The sequence below is a fragment of the Lampris incognitus genome, chromosome 20 (assembly GCF_029633865.1).
Source record: "Lampris incognitus isolate fLamInc1 chromosome 20, fLamInc1.hap2, whole genome shotgun sequence".
NCBI classification, from domain to species: domain Eukaryota; kingdom Metazoa; phylum Chordata; class Actinopteri; order Lampriformes; family Lampridae; genus Lampris; species Lampris incognitus.
The window spans coordinates 24,105,740-24,129,543 of NC_079230.1; the positions used below are offsets into that span (position 1 = coordinate 24,105,740).

The following is a 23,804-nucleotide window of genomic DNA, read 5'->3' on the forward strand; positions in this document are numbered from 1 at the left end:
GATTAGCAATATGTGTTTTCCGCTTTGTTTTTCAGGTAATATTTTCCCTTTTTCAATTTTGCTATTCAAGTTTAACCATGTCTCTCTAAAGCTTAAATTGTTTAAAAATAGTATTATACTTGTTAAAATGTTAATTTTGGTGTCAGTCGTGTCCCATCAGACATAGCTACTAACATATGCAATGCATTAATATCTCAACTGAGTATTGTTGGAGGCCCGAATTCGCTACAGTATTTATCTTGACAGAATATAGTGTTTAAAAACTGGCGGTCATTTTGACCACCCATGGTCGTTTTAGGTGGGAGTGAAATCCCGGTGGTTCTAGAAGTGAGGACGGGACAAAATGTCCTCCCTTTGCAGGAATGTCTTCACTCTGATGGTTAAAACCCCCAAATTGGTCCTCACAAAAATAGAAATACAAGAACACACGCACTCTCTCTTTTTTTTCTTTTTTAAAAAAATTTAATCCTGGCTGCCGAACACAACCATCAAACACTCCTGGATCAATAACCCACGTCATTGACCATTGAATATTTGCCGCCCTGTTTTGTGGACCTCCGAACTGGCACGAGCTCATGCAGCCACTTCCACCGCGCGTGACACAGAGCCTGACCGAGCTTGTGAGACCAGGTTAGTCTGAAGTGACATTGGTAGACCCGAGGGTTGAATGTGATATATTAAATTTGGAAAAAGAAACCCCCCCTCAAAAAAAAAAAAAAAATGAAAGGTCGTCCGCTCATCATTTTGAGCCTCATCGTATTGGGCTGGAGCGCTGAGGGTCAGAGGAACAGACACGGGAAGGTATGTTCACATGCATGATGCCTCTGTGTGTGTGTGTATGTGCGTGTATGTGTGTGTGTGTGGGAGGTAGAATTTTGGGAGAATCTGAGCCAAGTGGTTCTCAAGAATGTCAGGGTGGGTGGCCTACTTTAATTTTCTTTTCCCATTTTTTTTTTCAGTTTAAAAAAAAAATTTTTTTTTTTAGATAGCATAGTGACGCGAGCCAGAGAAACACGAAAGAGCAAACTTAAGTAAATCTAAACCTGATCGAAAGGTTGGAAACGTTGAGACCATTGGAAGAATCAGTCCTGGGTCATCCATAAGATGTCCTGAGAAGACCCAGCGTAGTCCCTAGAGCGAACTGTGGGACTTTGCTCGGTATGTGGGAGGAAAAGAGCAGACCGGGTCAACCCAATGACTAGTCCGCACCACACCACCACCCACATACGTCTATAGCCCTCCTTTGAAATTTACTTTATTTCATTTGCCAAAAGTCAGATATTACTCATTCACCGGAAACCGACGAGGTGTGGGTGGATGCCATGTTGTATGCCGGTCCAATGCGTCATCGCTGATTTTCCTTTACGTTACTTGCATTGATACGCCAATGCATGAAAATGCATGTTGCTGCTGTTGTAATAACTGAAATGAACAATTGATTCAAATTCGACTCACAGTTTGTTTGACTTTGAGCTCTGACTGAAAGACTCCACTGGCATATCTGACTGGAATATCTGTCGAACGATAAAAAGCATCAGTCAACAGAACACACAACCGACGATGACGTAATGAAACTCGTGTCATCCAGATGGAGATACTGGGCCGGGGTTCTGTCTACCTTGGCCAGAAAAGGAACCCGTGGACGCCTCTGGTCCAGTTTGCCATTAACTTCACTGAGATTCAAAGGTACGTTGGCACAATAAATAAATAAATAAACAGATAGATAGATAGATAGATAGATAGATAGATAGATAGATAGATAGATGAATAAAAAGCACCATATCCTTCTACATATTTCCTCCCTGCAGCTATCTTTTTTTTAACGTTTTCATTTTTTCTCCCTTTTTCCGTCCGGGTGGAGGAGCTCCACCTCTGCCGAGCCGGGCAGACTACCACATGTCTCCTCCGACACATGTGGAGTCGCCAGCCGCTTCTTTACACCTGACAGACAGTGAGGAGTTTCGCCAGGGGGACGTAGCGCGTGGGAGGATCACGCTACCCGCCCCTGAACAGGCCTCCCACCGACCAGAGGAGGCGCTAGTGCAGCGACCAGGACACATACCCACATTATGCGTCCCACCCGCAGACATGGCCAACTGTGTCTGTAAGGACGCCCGACCAAGCCGGAAGTAACACGGGGAGTCGAACCACCGATCCCCGTGTTGGTAGGCAACGCAATAGACCGCCGCGCCACCGCCACCCGGACGCCCCTCTCCCTGCAGCTTTCTTGACTTGACCATCGACTCCATCTCTTTTTAGGGCGTAGGAGTTGCAAATAAGCCCTGTCTAGTTTCATGGTGGGAATTGTGGCGTTAATCTGAGATTATCAAGCGAGGAAGGCTCATTTTACTAAGCGTGGTCTATAGGCGTCTACATAAGCATGGCGACTATAATGCTGCATTAAAATACCAGACATCTCACGGAGGCGTGTGATTTTAAAGGTTGCATATGGCAGGGCCGTGAAAGACGGCTTGGTAAATTGAGACGCCCAGCCCTCCCTTAAACAGCGGCCTGTTTTATTTCTACTTTCACAGCATCAGCTCGTCGTTCCAGATCCGGACATTCGACCCAGAGGGTGTGCTGTTCTATGGGGACTGTGCCAATGGGGACGATTGGCTCCTCTTGTGCCTGAGAGGAGGTCAACTTGAGATTCAGATGGGCGAACTAGACGTCCTGTCCAGGGTGATAGGAGGCCCCAAGCTCAACGATGGAAAGTGGCATCTGGTAAGGGGAGCAACGCATTCTCAGTCTGTCATGTGTGGAAATGAACACGTGATGGACTTCAATGGGCTTAACGATATGTATACATAACAATATGCTTTGGGATATGCCTCAGAAAGTATCAGGGATCAGGAACACTTTGTCATCGCATTTCATGTATGCAAGTACATGAAATGAAATGCAATATCGTTTCCCCCAGCCCACAGCAGTGCAACACAAAGAGAAAAACACATATCTAAAAAGTACAAGAACACATATGTATATCAAACTGCAAAAAAAAAAAAAAAATCACTGTCTGAGAGAGCGAATGCCAAGATGACTGTCGGAACTGCCAGTCTGCAGGGGCTAGCAGTTAGCTTAGCTTGCCCTGCTTCCGCGTCCTGTCAGACCGCCCTCGGCTCCAGACAGGGCCGTGGTCGCTGGGCCCACAGGATGCAGCAGACCAGGTTCTCCAGCCAATCCAACGCCAGCTCTCCTAAACAGACACCTTCGACACACCTCCCCGCACTCCACACGACGACACCAAAAACACAGTCAAGGCTAGGCGAGCCCGCCGCCAGACCGCCCTCGGAGTTATAGGAACTGCCAGTCTGCATGGGCTAGCAGTTAGCTTAGCTTGCCCCGCTTCCGTGTCCTGTTAGAACCCCCTCAGTATTTCCTCTTCGGGCAAAGCTCCGGGCAGGGCCATGGTCCCTGGGCCCACAGGATGCTGCAGACCAAGCTCTCCCAGCCGATCCAGCACCAGCTCTCCCAACCATCAAACAAAGATGTGGACAGACGTGGACAAAGACACTGCATGGACGGTACTGGGTGAAGCCGCTGCAAACGCAAGTTCATGCCATCATCTTCCCTCACCGGAATAGGGTGAGGCCGCTGCAAACGTGAATTTGTGCTGCCATCTTCCCACACCGGAAGCGGGGGGGGGGGGGAATACACACACACACACACACACACACACACTTGCTTCAGAAAGTATTCAGACTCCTTCACTTTTTGCACATTTTGTGTTGTAGATTTAATTTTAAATGGATAAAATTGCCATTTTTGCACATCAATCCACGTTCAATAACATAATGACAAACGGAAAGCATGTTTTTTAGAAATGTTTGCACATTCATCAACAATCGGATACTGAAATGTCATTTACACAAGTCTTCAGACCCTTTGCTGCGGCATTCTGAATAGTGGACAGATGCACGCTGTTTGCTTTAATTATCCTTGAGATGTGTCTGTATCTATATTGGAGTCCTCCTGTGGCAAATTGGACTGATTGGGCATAATTTAGAAAGGCACACACCTGTGCATATAAGGTCGCAAAATTCACACTGCATGTCAGGCCAAGAACCAAGCCATGAAGTCCCAGGAACTCTATGCAGAACGCCGTAATAAAATCGTGGCGAGGCATAGATCAGGGCACGGGTAGAAAACCATTTCTAAAGCTTTCAGTGTCCCCAGGAGCACAGTGGCCTCAATAATTATGAAATGGAAGGCGTCTGGAACCACCAGGGGCCAAATGTATCAAACTCAATTCATCCGTAAAAGAATGCGTACAGGGAAAATGGGAAAAAGTGTAGTGTTTCTGAGATTTATGACCACTGCTTACGCGAGCAGTACACACAAACATTCATGCCCCGTCTTATAACGAGCGCAATTTCAATTAATTGGCCATATTAGGCATCGTTCATTAGTGGCCCAAATTCATACATCTTCTTCCAGGCTAAATAGGCCGAGGTGAGATCATTGGCTTAATTTATAGATATACAATTTACCCCCAATTGTCGACCAATTAAACTTTCATTTATTACACATGCACTTTCTCTCTTTGCCTTTCGGCCACAGTGTCGCTACATCACACTGACTCCAAACACAGACTATGCATGGTTTCTAAACTGCAGAGGTACACAAATTCTCATGCTAAGTGTTTTCTTCACAAATCTGAATCTTTATGTTTAAATGGCCGTACGCATGCTTCAAGGGTCATTTTTATGTGTATGCGCCTTCGTACATTTGACACCTGGACTCTTCCTAGAGCTGGCCGTCCGGCACAAACTGAGTAACCGGGTAAGAAGGGCCTTGGTCAGGGAGGTGACCAAGAACCCAACAGTCACGCTAACAGAGCTTCGGAAGTCCTCTGCAGAGATGGGAGAACGAGAACCTGCTGGAAGGATGGCCATCTCAGCAGCACTCCATCAATCAGGCCTTGATGTGGTAGAGTGGCCGGCCACTCTTGAGTGAAAGGCATGACAGCCTGCTCTGAGTTTGCCAAATGGCATTTTTAAAGGATTCTGAGAACATGAGGGGAAAGATTCTTTGGTCTGATGAGACAAAAATTGGAACTCTTTGGGTCGAACTAAAAGCAGCATGTCTGATGAAAACCAGGCACTGCTCATCACCTGGCTAATACCATCCATACGCTGAAGCACGGGGGTACTTCTGAGCGACAGGGAGATCGGTCAGAATCGAGAAAAGGGTGAATGCAGCCAAATATGGAGAGGTCCTTGAAGAACACCTGCTCCTGAGTGCACGCGACCTCAGACTGGGGTGACGTTTAATTTTTCAGCATGACGTTGACCAGAAGCGCACATCCAACACAATGCTGGATGGCTTCGGGACAAGTCTCTTGACTGTCCTTGAGTGGCCCAGCCAAGGCCCAGAATTTAACCCCATAGAACATCTGTGGAGAGACCTGAAGATGGCAGTTCACACAGATGCTTCCCATGAAATCTGACAGAGCTTGAGAGGATCTGCCAGGAAGAATGAAATGAAACTGTCCAAATCCAGGAGTGCAAAGCTTGTAGAGACTTATCCAAGAAGATTCGAAGCTATAATTGCTGCCAAAGGGGCTTCTACAAAGTACTGAATTAAGGGTCTGAATACTTATATACATGAGATTTCAGTTTTTTATTTTTTTAGAAAATCTGCAAATATTTCTAAAAACATGTTTTCGCTTTGCCATTATGTGTTACTGAGTGTAAATTCATGTGCAATTTTTTTTCCCTGAAATTTTATCCATGTAAAATCAAATCGACAACACCATGTGCAAAAAGTGTAAGGGTCTGAATATTTTCTGAAGTGTGTGTGTGTGTGTGTATTCAAAAATATGAAAAGTTGGATATACTTAAGTATTATTTCAAATGCTACTGTTAAGTAGCTTGTAAGCAACTTTATTTATTAAGATGTGCTCAAACAGATAGAATTTATTTAACATAGTTGCATGTAACCATTTGAAATAACAAATTTAAAACAAACCCAACAGTTCATTTTTTGGAGTGTATAAGAATATAAAGTACTTGCATAAATTCACCAGATATATATGCAGCTTTTAATTTTCAAAGCTCCATTTGCAAAGCGTTTATCACTATAGTAATGATTCGGGTGATTTCAGAGGAGGAAGAAGGCAGTTGTCCAAGAAGTCATTAAATACGTCTAAATTATATCATTTGTCAGACACGCTATAACATTTTTCTTCAAGACCAGTCATGAAAAAGCAAACCTTGCAAGATGAGATTTCGTTTTCTTTCAAGCAATAACAGTTTTTGAACATGAGTGATGGGCCTAATTCGTCTTACACTGCAATGTGACTATTGTACATGTGTATGTGTATGTTGCAGTGTCGATGCTAAACAATGCATTTTGCAGCCCAACTGTGCGTTTAGCGAAATTCAAGGTTAGACTTCAAGAGTAGACAAAGGCCAACAACGGTTGAGGATTGACAAGGCCCCCTACGGCCTATCGGTATTTATGTGACTCAGCGCTGTGATGAAATGCAACATGTATGTACCAGGCAAATCAGCTTGGATTCATGTAATTGGCTCTGTGCATAACTGTAGTCCACTGACTTCCGGTTTCTAGTGCAGCGGTCATACCAGTTTCCCGTTTGTTGGTGTGCACTATTGACAATGGCATATTTTTCGCGATGCCTGCAAGACTTACCGTGGATAAATGTCAACGACATGCACAGAACTGTCGACAGACTTTCACCTGCACCTACCAGCAAACAAGTGAAACGTTTTAAGTTGTACATATCAAGTTACGTCCACAACTATGAGGATGAGGATACTCAGCCTCATAGTTGTGCATAACATCCTCATATACGTGTTATGTTCCTTGCCGTTTAGCTCTAGTGACAGCTGATGATTGCATATAGCATGAAGCAGGCTTCTACTGTCTATTAAAGAATTACTTGAATCACTGGATTATTTTGCTCCTTGTTTGGTGAGCACTTTCCCTTCTGTTGAGGGTTTCATTTCATGATGTTTATATATATACACACACACACACACACACACACACACACACACACACACACACACTTTTTAATTTTTTTAATTTTGACATGTTCACCACAAAGGCGTACAAGCAAGGACATAAACATATTTTACAAAAGAAATACACTGACAACAATGATGTGAATGCAAAGCTTTGCCTCCAAGTTACTGCAGGGAGCTATTTAAATCTAATGTGTCTAAACAAGTGGCCCCCGCAGTGTTGAAATCCTCTTAAACCCCATCTCCAGCTGGAGCTGACCAACAACGGCAAGTTGATCAATCTGAATGTGGATGGGATCATGGGAATGAATGTGAGCCTGCACACCGAGTTTGGCGTTCTCTCGGGCCCGATGCGCCTGGCCCTTGGAGGAATCCTCATCAGCAGTGACAGACTGTTTGAACAGGTAGGGTACGTTAAAGGGCCATGCAGGTGTTTTTACATGTTTCAGACCATTACCTCCAAATGAGTTGTTTTTTAATGAGTTTTTCCAACCTCTCAGGCAGCCAGTGGTTTCCATTCATCTCAATAGGGCAGGAAGATCAACCTGCAGAGACTTGAAACCTGCCTGACACAGATAATCCATCACTGCGAACGTTCTGTCATTATTTTTATGTCAACCTTATGTGTTGTGCAATAATACGGACGAGAGTGCGGATTGATTTGAGATATCAGGTGTGGTCACAACACATCCGCACAGCAGAGTGTATCCGCCTGAAAATAGTCCCTGGAAGAAACCCCCCCCCCCATTGTTCTACAAACAACATTCCAACGTCTTTCAAATGAAATTCAAATGACTTCTTCGACGGAAATGTTAGATACAGGCGCTGAGAATTTTAGGGAGGGTTGTGTCTGCAAGAAAACAGGGAACCGGTAATGTTTCAGAAATTAAACTAAAATACAGTATGCTTTGGAAAATGGTCAGGAGTAATGCAAAGTAGTGGTTTCAGCAGGCGGCCAGGTGGGTTGTGTTCTGTCACCGAAAACACACTTTGTTTGGAGACAGGGATATTTGCATGCAACTGTATGGCCTCAAAATACTCCTGAGTCGGGGCATTCGGGTAGCGTAGCGGTTTGTTCCGTTGCCTACCAACACGGGGATCGCTGGGTCGAATCCTCATGTTACCTCCGGCTTGGTCGGGCATCCCTACAGAAACAATTGGCCGTGTCAGCGGGTTGGAAGCTGTTATGTGGGTATGTGTCCTGTTCGCTGCACTAGCGCCTCCTCTGGTCGGTCGGGGCGCTTGTTCAGGGAAGAGGGGGAATGGGGGGGGGGTAGCGTAATCCTCCCACCCACGCGCTACATCCCCCTGGCGAAACTCCTCACTGTCAGGTGAAAAGAAGCAGCTGGCGACTCCACATGTATCAGAGGAGGCATGTGGTAGTCTGCAGCCCTCCCTGCATCAGCAGAGGGGTTGAAGCAGCGAGCAGGATGCCTCGGAAGAGTAGGGTACTTGGCTGGATACAACTGGGAAGAAAAAAAGGGGGGGGGATCCGGGGGGGAATCCCTCCCCCCAAAATCCCTCCCCCCAAAAAAACAGCTCCTGAGTCAATGCAAATGACTTGTTTTGCAAAATATCACTAAAATAATGTTTAATGGTGACATTTCATTTGGTCATTAGCAGGCCATGACTGAGCACTGAAAATGTGAACATTGCACTGATGAACAACATAGAAAGGGTTGTTAATTACCTCGCTTTTCAACAAGTAATGGGAATTTATTGCCTATTTAATTGCACATAATATTTGGCAGGTCCTGGGCCAAAAAGCATCTCCACAGGTGGGTCACACACAGCATGATACAGTTTGGAAACCTCCAACCTATGGTATATGTGATCTGCAGCGAATGGGCTAAAATGTGCAAAAACTTCAACTTCACTTTATTGTGATATGCATATAAAATGCACCATGTGCCTTTCAAATACAATGAAATACACATGCCCTGACTCTCTCAGCCCTTAAAACTATAAATAATAACAAAAACAATAAATAAGGAATCCCACAAAATAATAAATAAAAGACACCTCAGAAATTATAGTCTCCGTTGTGCCTTCTTAATGACGCAACTGGTGCCTAGAGACCAGGAGAGGAGTCTGAGAGCTGAATGCCTAAAAATCTGAAGTTCTGCGCAATTTCTACAGGGACACCATTGATGTAAACTGGTGTCTGAACCCTTTTGGACTTCCTAAAATCAGCAGTTATCTCATTTGTTTTCTCAACATTTAGGGAGAGGTTGTTATCTTGACACCATATGGATGGGTCCCCTCACCTCCTTCCTACAGGCATCCTCATTGTTGTCATGTATCAGTCCAGTATGGTCCTTTAAGCTGACAGAGCATATTTGTAATTGTATACATTGACAGCATTTTCTGTGTGTCAGTGTGTATAGGGGTCTCCTTCTCTCTGTGGGTTTGATATGTACGGGTTTGAGAACACATGCACACACCTCTTTTTTGTCTCTCTGTGTTTTTTTGGGTCTGTCCACTGAATGGGCTCTTGGCCGTTGACTCTGTAGCTGCAGCCGGAGTTGGACGGCTGTGTGCAGGAGGGCAACTGGCTGAACATCACCCATCCCTGGGAGACGGAGGAGGAGGTGCTCTGGCCCTGCTATCAAAACATCCAACCTGGCAGCTACTTCCCGGGCACCGGTTTTGCCGTCTATAATGCTTCAAGTAAGAACAGAGCTCTGGGTTATACCACAACTTGGCAGGCGTAAGCGCACCTTGATTTAATATCAGGCACATTTCGTTTATATCGTTTGTCCTCATCAGAAACCTTAGCGGTTTGTGTCATGAATGCCTCCGACTTGTTCAGTCGTTACTTTTGACAGCAACCTCTGGCAGCAACCTCTGGTATCATTATATAATCCATGTCAAAAGTGCCTGAATGGTTGAAACAATTTTGACTGGAAGTATTTCTTTGCTAGATGACTGACAAATTGCAAATAATATCGCTTATGAAAGTTAATACGTTTGCCCTTTATAGCTTTCCCTCTTGAGACGAAGGACAGCGGGTTCAAGATTGAAATGTGGGGAAACTTCAGCCAGATGGACGGAACCATTCTGAACATCAAGGCCCCTGGGCAGGAGATGATGCTGGTTTTGGTGGCCAATAACAACACAGAGGTGCACACATGCACCGGATGTGGGCCGAACAGCTGTAGAGTTTGTCACACAGAGCAATGCAATCCTCAGGAGGTTTACAGACTCACAGGCATTTAGCATTTGATTTATAATGCCTGGGGTTGACAAGTTGCCTGATACTATATGGCACGAATTATCGTGATCCAGTTGACCCTGTTCATCTGGCTATCCGAGCAGATAAAACATGTGTGTACACGTGCGCACACACACACACACACAGTGAAAACCGAGGATTTTATCTACAGAAGAATTCCTGTCTCTCTGTTGAATTCACAGGAGGTCATTCTCACCTTTGGTAATGACAAAATCAACCTGGGGGAAAGTCTCAAGAAACTGACGATAATATTCCAGAGGGACCTAGTGGAAGTGCTGAGAAACGAGGACGCTTCGGTTTTCAAAAGTCTGCCTGTCACCTCAGAGAGCCAGCCCGCTTACCTGACCACCTGGAGAGAAGGCCACCTAGCCATTGGGGGTCTACTAGGGGACACTGCAGGTGGGTGTGAATGCAATTTTGTTTACTAATGATGGATGTTATATATGTGTATATTAAATTATGTATATATATATATGTATGTGTATATGTGTATGTATGTACATATATATGGCAACACGGTGGCGCAGGGGTTAACACAGTTGCCTCACAGTAAAAAGGTCTTGGGTTCGAGCCCTGGGGTAGTCCAGCCATGGTGGGTCGTTCCAGGTCGTCCTCAGTGTGGAATTTGCATGTTCTCCCCGTGTCTGCGTGGGTTTCCTCCAGGTGCTCCGGTTTCCTCCCACAGTCCAAAGACATATAGGTCTAGTTCGGCCGTACTAAAATGTCCCCGGTGTGAATGTATGTGGGCCCTGTGAGGGACTGGTGGCTTGTCCAGGGTGTCTCCCTGCCTGCCGTCCAATGACTGCTGGGATAGGCTCCAGCATCCCCATGACCCTGAGAGCAGGCTATGCGGTTTGGTAATGGATGGATGGATGTTAGTTAATCCATACAAAGTCCAAAGTCAGAATTGAAAATGCTCTTTTCTGTGCCCCCCCCCCTTTCCCAAGTTAAGCTTAACATTTCCATGAGAAAATGTTGTGGTGAAGACAAGGTTTGTAGTGAAAATCTGGTGTAAAAAGTACATTATGAAATATATTAATGTAAAATAATTGTAAAAACAATAGATACCCATATCATGAAAGCTAAATTAAACACACAAAAGGCAGCAGCACAGTATACAGTTTGGGTACATAGACCACCCATCACCTGAAAAGACCGGGACTCCACTGTGTAGGGTGCAATTAAAGCTCACCTCGCCCTTTCCTTTATCCTTGTGCTTTGTATTCAGGTGAGGGAGAGGACTACGTCAGCTCTAACTATTTGATCGGCTGTCTGGAGAAACTCCAAATTGACGGGGTTGACATGGACCTTGACTTGGCTGTGAAGCACGCTTCTGTCTCCTCTCACAGCTGCCCCGTGTTCTAGATGACGTAGACTGGGCATTTAGCTTTGATGCCTAGGCTCTTCTTTTTTGCCTCGGGTCAAACTGGCACATAAAAGATGCCACGGGATTGCTGTTGAAACACAGAAAACGAGATAAAGTCAAATGCAAGATGAGTGTACGCCCCATCGCAGAGACAGTTTATGCATAACCCTTTTAAACAAGACATGTCTGAATATTTGTCACTGATAGTCACTTACAGTATATTATGCACATTGACTCACATTAAAGTTTTCTCATTAGCCGTAGTCTAAACTGGCATATGGACCACATTTGCTTCTAAAATATATGACTGGTGTGTTTTTCTTTCAGCTGGATTCCGATTTCACAGTTTGAAATAGGTGATCCTGCTTTTGGGGGCAGACTGAGCTCATACCCAAACTACTTCTACTACTAGGGTCAAATAAAACATGTAAAAAAAAAACCCAAAAACATCCTGCACATCGTAAACGTGATTCAATAGACAGGTGCAGTAGACAGTAACATTTACTGCAGCTGAAACTATGCTCGCGTGTGTGCGTGTGCGTGTGTGCGTGCGTGTGTTTGAGACCGAGAGGGAGGCGCCCTCTAGTGCTCGGCTGTCGTGCCGACCGTTCCCGTTCCAAAAACACAAGTCCATGCACTAGCTGTATATTTCTTTCAAAAATAAGTACTTGTTAAATGCCATCCCGCAACTAATGGTGGGGGGAATTAAGGAGGAAGATATAAAAGTGAGAAATGCCAAATTTACAAAGAAATGCCAGTGTAGAAAATGCCAAAAACCTGCAAACTACCTCTGTCACTGCTGCCGTTATCTTATTTTTTTAAAGGTTTATTCGACAAAATAACGCGTCAATACAGACAGAATATGCAGATATGATCATAACACGATAGTCATTAACGCGATAAGTCATGAAAACATCAGCCCAGAAACCATTGACTTGAGAATAGGAAATTTCGCCGTGATGCATAAACTCTTGAACGCTGTAAATGTTCAACATTCCGGTGTTACAGATGAGAAATAAAACCATCCTCTCGTCGATGTCAATCTGTTAGCAATTAACGGGCGGGGTTTATTTATGGACGCAGTGTCGAGTTCATCATCATACTGTCGCAAACAAACATGTGTCGTAAAACTCACCGCCCAGTCAAGATGGCGGCGGAGCTGCATCCGCGTAGCGGAAAGCTGATCGGCCTATCAAACTCGAACCGAACCGCTCAGCGTAACCAACCAGTCCAGGAATTCAACCATGGTCTGGTTTTGAGCAGGGAGCCGCTCAGAGACCGGGACGTCTTCACCGTTCGCATCGACAAGAAGGTAAACAAGGCCTGTCACTTTTCCAACGGGGGGAGAGACCGACAGGAACGCTAGGGACGGTGTCAGCGGGACGGGGGGGGGGGGGTGTTATGCCAAATGTTGTACCACTGAAGAATGTGTGTCCCAGAGACACGATTAGCTTTACCTCGGTTTTAATACGAGGCGTATTTTCTTTATGGGAGTACACATATTCAATTCGGTGCAACGTATAACGTAAAGTTATCTAGGGCCATGGTAACGGCGTGATTTGCATGTCACCTTAACGCATATGCTGGTTAGCTCGCTGTGCCTTCGTGCAGAAGAACGGATGTATTTCACTTCGTTCGTCGCCACAGGGCTTTAACCGCGTTGATTGAGCAAGATGCCGTGGAGTCACAAGCCTTTCCATCAACATGTTGCAGGTTTTTAAGTTCCCTTACGTGGACTGGATAACGCAACAAAATACGAAGGATTCTACGGGTGTGTGGGGTGGGGGGGGGTTGCAAAATTCGGCACCACACAGTTGTCCTGTTGTCCGCAGTGTGTGGGGCTTCCCGTGGCCCTGCAGCCGCCAGTGTTGACGTGATGGTTGTTTGCGCTTCTGCATTTATGCTGCTCATAAGCTGGTTAGTAAGCCCCAGCTTTACATTAACTCACATTTACATTTACTCACACTGTAGACTCCTTTATCCACAGCGACTTACAAGAGTCGACAGTCTGCAGTTTAATGCAAGTGTTACCAGCTGGCATCATAGCGCACTACATAATAACCATATCATAGTTGTACATATGAAGTAGTGGCAGTATCAGTAGTGCAAGCTCCATAGTAATGATGTCAAAGTAGTACTGTATCAAGTAATGGTTGTAGTACATTTGTTACATAGCAGATATATCATAGTAGTACTACATTAAATAGTGGTCGTGGTGCATTTGCAACATAGTAATCATATAATAGTAGTGCTTCATGAAGTAGTCATAATAGGGGTTGTTGTACATTTGTAATCGTATCATAGCCAATAGTGCATGTCATGTGAGCTGCATTTAGTGTAAGTGAGCCTTAGATCGTCAACAGGAGAATCAAAGTACATAGTAGATTTACATTACCACGCATTAGTAAACCAAACATAACGTCATCATAAGAGCATAAAATGTCAGGCACAAGTAGAAGAAGGGCACAACAGTAGGCACTAATAATGGTGTCAAGTAAATAAGGGCAAAATAGTAATAGCAAGCACCGATCTTAGATTAAAAACGTTTAAACGTTTATTTGAGAAGGGGCAATGTACATAATCAACATTTGAAACAAATGTAAATGTATCTGAGTTAGCTAACAGGCTAGTTTCCATCGGCAGTCCCTTTACCTGATGTTGTTAGGATGTTGTTAGGTAGATTATTTATATTTGCTGCAAACTGATACTTTACAGATCTTTCTTAGAGACAATCTAGGGATTAATCTGGAGGATTAATCTGAAGGATTAATTAGTCTGGAGGAGGAACGTTCTTGGGCCTTTCCTGAGGGAAGTAAGCTTATCAGAAGCTCTGATGGAGACCAGGAGTTGGTTCCACCATGCTGGTACCGGATAAGAGGAAAGTCCGCACTTGGATATTGTCGCTTTTGTAACAAGCACAGACAGCAGATCCTACCAGCAATAGACTTTTAGCTAGTTAGGTTTTTAGTGCTGAGAGGAACCAGTAGTTGTGTATTGTGTCAAGCACACTGCATATGTTTATATTTTTTGTTTGTTTATTTGTTTTTGTATGTCACACCAACAACAGTGAAAACTGTGCGATAACCTGTTGTGTAGTTATAACAGTCACTTGCATGACTTCTGTGCCTACAGTGTTTCTAATCTGCTAGATCTTTCAACAAGATGGAAACTAAAATACCTGTGGTTCATTGGCAGAGATTGTACAGGTTTATCCTGACCATTAGCATTACTCTGAAGCCACACAGTCCAAATAACGGAGTTCATATAATACAGTGTGTATGCTCCAGGGATCTGGGTATATCATCCAAATAATGTAGTGGAGACACTGGACATACTGTTACCATGCATTCCTTATGCCACTCATGACCTTAGAAAGCCTGTTGTAAAGAGACTCATGCTCTGCTATAACATGCATTGCCTGCCTGAAATCAATACCTTTCCAGCGCACAGCAAATAACGTAGCATTGCCGGCCCATACTGTGTATCGACATCCACTATGCTTTGGAGGAAGTTGGAAAATGTCTGCCATTATTGATGTGAACAATGGAATAAAGTGGTTTGTTGGAGGAATAATTTGTCTGGGTAAGAGCATTGTCACAAGTATCCTCTTGGTATTGCATGTGATTTAGATTTTCTTTAGTCTACACAGCTGCCACAAAAAGTGAATAATGCAGCACTGCAAGAACAAACCAAAAAAAAATTCCTCTGATTCCTTTTAAGTTTTTTTGTCTGGCAGTAGGACTGCACAAAGTATCTTTGACTGTTTCTAAATTTGAATATATTTTGCAGATGTGAACATATGCACCCCTACTACAGATCCCTACTTACTGGATAACCAGCATTTAATATTTTTGCATGTGTGTTTTGTTCATCTCACCTAAGTAGCAGTTTGCTCAGAGAGAACAGGGTTCAGTTGCAGTTATGAATCTCAGCTTTTTTTGTGAGAGGTACTGACTGCTTTAGAATCACACCACTAAGGTGTCTGTTTCTGATTTGCTATTTAACTCACTGACAAGTAGCGCTACTATGCATGTCTATATAAACTGATGAGCCAAATCATTAAGACCACTCACATGTGAACCAAATAACGATCATCTCCAAACAAGGGCACGTGTAAGATTAGATGGTAAGCAAACAATCAGTTGTCATAGTCAATGTGTTGGATGCAGGAGAAATGGACAGGAGTAAAGACCTGAGCGATTTAATAAGGGTGAAATTATTATGGCCAGATGACTGGGTCAGAGTATCTCCAAAATGGCAAGGCTTGTGGGGTACTCCCAGTCAGCAGTGGTGAGTACCTACCGACAGCAGTCCGAGGAGAGACAAACCACAAACTAGCGACAGGGTATTGGGCACCCATGGCTCATCGATGCACGAGGGCAATGAAGGCTGTCCCATCTTCTCTGAACTGACAGAAGGTCTACTGTGGCATAAGTCACAGAAAAATGTAATGATGATTACAGGAGCAATGTATCACAACACACAGTGCATTGCACCCTGCTGCATATGGGACTGCGTAGCTGCAGAGAGCCAGAGTTGAAAGCGCCTAAAATGGGCACTTGAGTGTCAGAACTGGACCTTGGCGCAGTGGAGGGAGGTCGCCTGGTCCGATGAGTCCTGTTTTCTTTTAGATCGTGTGGATGGCCATGTATATATGCACGATTTACCTGGGGAAGTGATGGCACCAGGATGTACTGTGGGAAGACGACAAGCCGGTAGAGGCAGTGTGATGCCTTGGGCAATGTTCTGCTGGGAAACCTTGGGTCCAAACATTAATGTGGACGTCAATTTGACACGTGCCACCTACCTAAACATCGTTGCAGACCAGGTACATCCCTTCATGACCATGGTATTCCCTGATGGCAATAGCCTCTTTCAGCAGGATGATGCGCCCTGCCACACTGCACACAATGGTTTGAGGAACATGTTGAAGTGTTCAAGGTGTTGCTCTGGCCTCCAGATTCTCTAGTTCTCAATCCGATTGAGCATCTGTGGGATGTGCTGGACCGACAAGTCCAATTTACAGTGGCTCCACCTCGCAACTTAAAGGACTCGAAGGATTTGTTGCTAAAGTTTTGGTTCCAGATACCACAGGACACCTTCAGGGGTCTTGTACTGTCCATGCCTCAGCGGGACGGCGCTGTTTTGGCAGCACATAGACGACCAACAGCATATTAGGCAGGTGGTCATAATGTTTTGGCCCATCAGTATATGTACCTTGATATGGTTTAACCATGTAGCTTTTAGACCTATACATCTGGAGAGAGGGCGAGATACCCACACATTGGCTTCCTGTTACATAACTGGATGTGTGAAAGAAGCAGCTCTCCCGCCCCCAACCCACACACACACACATACACACACACACACACACACACACGCACACACAATGGGGCCCGGTCAAGCTGTGTTACTATTACGGGAAATCTGTTCACCCATATACCCGGATTGCTGTAACACACTGCCACACATAGCAGTGCCTGGCAGCATGGGGAAGACATCCCCGATAGGGAGACGGAAGAGGGAGGAGAAAATAGGCATTTTTAACATTATTGATCTGAGCAGAGAAGCGCTTTTTTCCCCTGCATCCCTCCAGGGAGATCGTAGTGTGATGTCAGAGGTCAGCTACAGGACAGCGGACCTGGTAGGGATTCGTTGTCTCGGCGATGAGCAGGGTGGATGCTTACTGAAATGGGGCTCTTTAATCCAGTTCTTCCAGTCAAAGGACAGTTTTGCTAACCTGCCGCTGATAGATGAGGGACTCCACGTGCATGGTGAGCAAGGCTTTAACTGTGTGCATGACAATTGAGGATAGACGTGTTGAATCCCATTGCAGTTTTCTCATTAGCTTTAGTTTAATCTGTTGTAGGGATCAATTCACTTTTAAAATGTACAGAATGTGCAATAGAAAGACTTAATAGCTTAAAACGGGTGGTCCTGCTTTGGGAGTGACATGCTAGCTGACGCTGCCACAACCAGAAGGCGGAAAAAAAGGAATTATTGACATCAAAAACAAACTGAAAGTAAAAAACATTAAATACCCCCCTTTGTATTACGTAAATAAGGGCATTGTTCTTGAGTCTTTATCCTATTTCAGTAGATAATGTGTTTATACAGCTGAAAATGTGTTCATGTGTGTGTTTTTCTGGCTTGCTGGCTGACAACCAAATATCGAGTATTATGCACATGGGAAGAAATTGATATCTTGAAGAAATGGATATTTGTCGGCAGTGTGCCTCGTGATAACAGCCCAAGGTCGCACAAAGAATCAGGGGTTTAATGCATTGAAGCGCTTTTGGGACGGAAAAATCACAAGGTCTGGTCCCAGTCACCCGTTCCTCACTGCTGTTGCACGCTGAGACTCGCTCCGGGCTGCACCCAGAACGCTTGGCAAGATGCAGACAATGCTGTCTGGTTTGAATGTTGTCTTTTAAAACCTTATTTAGCCAATACATCTGGACCACCCAAACATCTGAGGTGACTGTGCTCTTGTTTGTGCCACTGCATTGTTCCACCGTTGGTCTTTCAGATAGCTTACAGTGGAGAGAGCGGTCATGGGATGATGGGCGATGAGTGCCATAGCAGTTCAGTGTATTACACTCACCCCCCCGTCAGATTGTAGATGGACAATAACCCTTCTACTCCCCCTCCCTCCCCTTCAGGTGAACTCGTGGAGCGGTTCTATTGAGATCGGCGTGACGGCTCTAGACCCAGCAGCGCTGGACTTCCCCAGTAGTGCCACGGGCCTCAAGGGTGGCTCCTGGATCGTGTCGGGCTGCTCGGTGCTACGCGACGGCCGCTCGGTGCTGGAGGAGTACGGCCGCGACCTGGACCAGCTGGCTGAGGGTGACCGCGTGGGCATCCAGCGCAGCCCCCGCGGTGAGCTCCACCTCTGGGTGAACGGGCAGGACTGCGGTGCAGCCGCCAGTGGCCTGCCGCCCCGGCTGTGGGCTGTGGTAGACCTCTATGGCAAGTGCACCCAGGTGACGGTGGTGAGCTGCGAGCCGCCCCTGCCGTCCGCCGAAAGGGAGGCCACAGTCAGGGATGTGGAGAGGGAGGATGAGGAGGATGAAGAAGAGGAAGAGGAGGTGGTAGTGCATGGGGGCCGGGAGGACACTGGCATCACGGCACTGGTGAATGTGGCGACAATGAATGGAACGGTGAACGGCGAGGAAGGTAGGGAGAGGTCTTGTCAGAGGTCTTTTTTCTATATAAGTTCTTTTTTCTGTTTCTCTGTTTTCTCATCATCTTTCCTGATATTCAGTACCTGAGCTCAGCTGCATGCACAGCAGACCAGACAAGTTTCCCAACAACTTGGAGCCTGAAACGGGTAAGAGTATCTGCTGCCCGGTACTGATCTATCAATGGACTCAGGGCAACCTGACTACTATTGACTAACTTGTCTCCTCCATCTCTCTTGCGCTTTCTCTCTCTCTCTGCTCTCTCTCTCTAGTTCTTACAGAGCACCAGCTTTTTGACGTGTTCAACAACGCCATTGTGTCACTCTACCGCTCTGAGGATCAGGGCGGTGGGGGCGATGTTGGGGGAGGTGGGGGCAGTAGAGAAGGGGGAGCCACAGGGACAGACTCATCTTCTAGAAGCGATCGAGGGAGTAGCAACGGGGGAGGCACAGTGAACAGCGACAGCGGGGTAGGGTCAGCCGGAGGAGGGGCTCCCGGAGGGAACGCCAATCACAGCCCCGCTGGCAACGGAGGGGTGGGACCAGGGATGATGACAGGCGGCATGACAACCAATGATGCGCTGCTGTTCCACGAGAAGTGTGGTACACTGATCAAGCTGAGCAACAACAACAAGACCGCAGAGCGCAGGAGGCCATTGGACGAGTTTAACAACGGCGTGGTTATGACCAACCGGCCGCTGCGGCACAATGAGATGTTTGAGGTGCGGCCAGTCATGCATCTTCATACTAGGGGGCCCCGCCCACATATGTCCTGAGATTTTATAATTGACAAATAACTCTGTATACAAGTGTTACTTTGATTTGAGATTTCGATTAGTTATATAAGTTTGTAATGATAGAAGTAGGACTAAGTTTCGGCGACACAGCATTAAATGATGAAAGTTGGAACAATGCCAACAGTCACAGCTTTATGAGTGCTGAAATGAGGATTTAAGTACAGTGCACCCAATGTATTATTATCTCATCAGAACTTGGCATTTATCCCCTAGTCTCCATATGGTACAGTTTGAGGCCTGGGGAAGTTTTTTAATATTCATCCGAATTAATATTCATCTCTCCTTGCTTGAGGACACACTTCACATTGGAATGGAAATTGACATGAATAATTAAGGCTCGTCAGTAGGAGAGGAGGTGAAACGTATTTCTGCCATCTTGTTTTTTTCAGATACGCATCGATAAGCTGGTGGACAAGTGGTCAGGCTCCATAGAGATTGGTGTGACAACACACAACCCAAATAACCTGGACTATCCAGCTACCATGACCAATCTGCGCTCAGGTAGCAAACACACACGCACACACTTAAAAACGTTAAATTACAAGGGTTGAATCTGGTGGCTCAAACAGACAAGTGGGTTTGACTCTGAACCTTTTGCTACATGTCTTCCTCTCTCTCCCCTGTGTTTCCTGTCTTTCACAGTGCTGGCCAATAAAGGCAAAAAAGTAGTCATGAAATAACCCTAAAAACACAAAATGACCTATTAGTGTTTTAAATGTTGCTCTTTAATCCAAAAGTGATGTTCCATTTTGCCTTTCGGGACTGCCATAAATGTGTTTGTGTACAGTTTATGATTAAATTGCTTACTGAGAATTTCCCTCGCTTGCTTTGCCAGGTACAATCATGATGAGTGGCTGTGGCATCCTGACCAACGGCAAAGGGACCCGCAGAGAATACTGTGAATTCAGCCTGGATGAGCTGCAGGTTGGTGACCACACACACACACACACACACACACACACACACACACACACACACACACAAATTTGGCCACTGTTCACCCCTATGCCTCCTTCATCCTTAAACTCCACTTGGAAACCCTTCTTTATTACCCTCCCTCCTCCCACCTTCACCTCCCTTTAGGAGGGAGATCACATCGGGTTGATGCGCAAGGCCAGCGGAGCGCTCCACTTCTACATCAACGGCATCGACCAAGGTGAGAAGAGGCACATCCAGACCATTCATCAGAAAGATGAAGGCCCAGTGTTGCGGCACGGCTGACTGGATGGGAAAATGGGATGTGGGTGAAGTCACAAATGTCTGCGAGGGGGCGGTTCAGGGAGGAGGAGCCAATATCTGAAGACAGAGCAGATGTGTGTTAGGTAGCAGGTACACACAGAGGTGGAGGACATGCTCATTTTCCATGTGTAGATGACTGGAAAATGCAGAACGGCTAAACTTTTACAGGTCAAACACCAGTGGGGAGCCTTTTTTTGGAAGTGTAGACCCAAGGTGAATTATGGGAAATGTCATAAAAGCGCTAATAAAGTACAATGAGTGCTAATAGTATTGCTAATATATTGCTTTCCTGTGTTAGGTCTACAATGGTTTCCCTAAAGTATTTTTACACTAAGTTCATCTTCAGTGGCGCCTCAGTGGACCTCAGACAATTTAATTAGTCCAATACTTTTGGAGAATAACTGTTCTTAAATTGTGGTCTCCCTACCAGGTGTGGCAGCAGCCCAGACGCCTGGCGTGGTCTACGGAGTGGTTGACCTCTACGGCATGGCTGTCAAGGTCACCATTGTCCACAACCACAACCACAGTGACCGCCTCAGACGGAACAATGCCATCATGAGGGCCTTGTCACCTGACGTGGGCCGGCCCCGGCCAACGCTCTCCCTCACCCCAGACCCCGAGGGGCCTGACCGCCTGCTCTTCCACCCCAACTGCGGCCAAAAGGCGGCCATCATCAGCGACGGCAGGACGGCTCTGAGGCCACAGTGAGTCTGCTTCCTCTTTGCTCAGTCATGATGTCTGAATCCCGAGCTTTCAGTCGGATAAAGACGTACCCGCCCTGGGAATGGATTCTCTCAACTTTTGATTTTAGACATTAAGACCTTAGCTTGCTTATTTTCCAATATAAAAAGTGCTGTAACTGTCCAAGTTAACATGAGTGTCAGAGAGTGAAAAAAGAAACTTCATTCGGTAATGTTAAATTTGTGAAATATATACACGAAGTATTTTATGCCATCCGTACAATTGTGTTTTTATGTGCAAAAGTTTATGAGGAGATCCCTTCTTTCTCTCTGCCAGTGCGACGGATGACTTCAACCACGGGGTGGTGCTTAGCAGCCGGCCGCTACGCTCCAACGAGGTTTTCCAGGTGAGAATAGACAAGATGGTGGACAAGTGGGCAGGATCCATCGAGATTGGTGTGACGACACACAACCCCGCCTACCTGCAGCTGCCCTCGACCATGACCAACTTGCGCTCAGGTATAATGCAAGGCTTGATGTCTCTTCTCAGCTCAATATTGACTTGATTTTAAATTTCAGTTCATTTGCAATTTACTCATGTAAACACAAAAAGGAGTGGTGCAGTGGTTAGCGCAGACGCCTCACAGCAAGAAGATCCTGGGTTTGAGACCTGGGGTAGTACAACCTTGAGGGTCGTTCTAGGTCGTCCTCTGTGTGGAGTTTGCATGTTTTCCCCGTGTCTGCGTCGGTTTCCTCCCACAGTCCAAAGACATGTAGGTCAGGTGAATCGGCCGTACTAAATTGTCCCTAGGTGTTTGTGTGTCGGCCCTGTGATGGTCTGGTGGCCTGTTCAGGGTGTCTCCCCACCTACCCCCCAATGACTGCTGGGATAGGCTCCAGCATCCCCGCGACCCTGAGAGGAGGATAAGTGGTTTGGATAATGAATGAATGAATGAAACACACAAAGGATTATGGGAAGTGGTGATGGGGTGCAAAATGCCCGTCTTGATTTATTTAGCCTCATTGTGACTGAAAGTTGTATTCTGTTTCAAACAAGTTAAGGTATATATCATAATTCTACTTGCTTTAGAAACTGTCTTGAACTCGGTAGTTTTAAAAAAATACTACTTGATTCTGAAAAATCGAATGAAACAAGTTGGTTTTACTTTCAAAAACATATAAATCTCTTTTCACTCATTTTAAGATAAATTCAAAAAATATCTTAAGAATTCAATAATTCCTCAGATAGATATTTTTTCAATCTGTAAATCGATAAGCTGTGTTTTCCTCCATGTCACCAGGAACATGGATGATGACTGGGAACGGTGTGATGCACAACGGAACGACGATTCTGGATGAATACGGGCACAATCTGGACAGACTTAAAGTACGTGGGACACGGTTGCCCTTTATTCTTACAGTCTCAGCTCTATATCAACCCCTCCATCCAAATACTTTACTTTTATAAAATGCACATATCAAAATCCTAATTTTACGACTCAATTGAATTTATACAAACCCAAATGTTCCCTTTGGTAGAGTGACTAAAGTTCCCTACCATTAAGGGTATTGTTAGCTTTCAGTTTGTGTTTTGTTCAACATTTCTCTTCAAACTTTTGTTTTTCAGGCGGGTGACACGGTAGGCGTTGTGCGAAAAGAGGACGGTAGCCTCCATTTCTTTGTCAACGGCGTGGCCCAGGGCCCGGCGGCCTGGAACGTCCCCTCCAGCGTCTACGCTGTGGTGGACCTCTACGGCCAGGCCGCTCAGGCCACCATCATGGATGACATGGGTAAGTAAAAGAAGGATGACCAGAGACTATTTTGGAAGTCAAGGTCCTGGAGCTTAAATTAAACAGCCAATTAACCTTCGGCTTGGTCGGGCATCCCGACAGACACTATTGGCCATGTCTGCGGGTGGGAAGCTGGATGTGGGTATGTGCCCTGGTCGATGCACTAGCGCCCTCCTCTGGTCGATCGGGGCACCTGTTAAGGGGGAAGGGGGAATTGGGGCAATAGCATGGTCCTCCCATGCGCTACGTCCCCCGAGTGAAACTCCTCACTGTCAGGTGAAGAGAAGTGGCTGGTGACTCCACATGTATCGGAGGAAGCATGTGGTAGTCTGCAGCCCTCCCCGGCTGGGCAGAGGGGGTGGAGCAGGTGGACCAGGATGGCTCGGAAGAGTGGGGTAATTGGCCGGATACAATTGGGGAGAAAAGGGGGGGGGGTGTAAACAGCCAAGACTATTTTCAAATACAATTCTAGAACAAAGGTTTTGGTTTTCCAACCTGCTTTCACAAGTATTGATGATAACAGACAGT

At 45.7% G+C, this 23,804-nt stretch overlaps 2 protein-coding genes across 2 annotated transcripts in view; both read left to right on the forward strand.

Annotated features, from left to right (window-relative positions):
- Positions 1-482: 482 nt before the first annotated feature.
- On the forward strand, positions 483-11,884 carry shbg (sex hormone-binding globulin). The gene is made up of 8 exons (XM_056300575.1): positions 483-801; positions 1,589-1,686; positions 2,535-2,724; positions 7,238-7,393; positions 9,503-9,659; positions 9,973-10,112; positions 10,407-10,623; positions 11,453-11,884. Exons 1-8 carry the CDS (start codon positions 721-723, stop codon positions 11,587-11,589), a joined length of 1,176 nt encoding a protein of 391 aa, XP_056156550.1. The 5' UTR covers positions 483-720; the 3' UTR covers positions 11,590-11,884.
- An 850-nt stretch (positions 11,885-12,734) lies between these two features.
- Positions 12,735-23,804, forward strand: part of neurl4 (neuralized E3 ubiquitin protein ligase 4) — a 30,141-nt gene continuing 19,071 nt past the window's right edge. The window contains exons 1-11 of the mRNA XM_056300503.1: positions 12,735-12,902; positions 18,253-18,766; positions 18,855-18,920; positions 19,044-19,492; positions 19,957-20,068; positions 20,403-20,491; positions 20,651-20,723; positions 21,237-21,510; positions 21,824-22,005; positions 22,788-22,873; positions 23,114-23,276. Of these exons, the coding sequence (XP_056156478.1) occupies positions 12,738-12,902; positions 18,253-18,766; positions 18,855-18,920; positions 19,044-19,492; positions 19,957-20,068; positions 20,403-20,491; positions 20,651-20,723; positions 21,237-21,510; positions 21,824-22,005; positions 22,788-22,873; positions 23,114-23,276 (2,173 nt within the window). The 5' untranslated portion in view covers positions 12,735-12,737. The remainder of the gene's footprint in view (positions 12,903-18,252; positions 18,767-18,854; positions 18,921-19,043; positions 19,493-19,956; positions 20,069-20,402; positions 20,492-20,650; positions 20,724-21,236; positions 21,511-21,823; positions 22,006-22,787; positions 22,874-23,113; positions 23,277-23,804) is intronic.

What these genes read in the sequence shown, in the direction of transcription:
- shbg (XM_056300575.1), top strand. Translation starts at nt 721, where the DNA reads ATGAAAGGTCGTCCGCTCATCATTTTGAGCCTCATCGTATTGGGCTGG. An exon ending in AGAGGAACAGACACGGGAAG is followed by an intron (nt 802 to 1,588) that starts GTATGTTCACAT and finishes CGTGTCATCCAG; the next exon opens with ATGGAGATACTGGGCCGGGG. An exon ending in TCTACTAGGGGACACTGCAG is followed by an intron (nt 10,624 to 11,452) that starts GTGGGTGTGAAT and finishes CTTTGTATTCAG; the next exon opens with GTGAGGGAGAGGACTACGTC.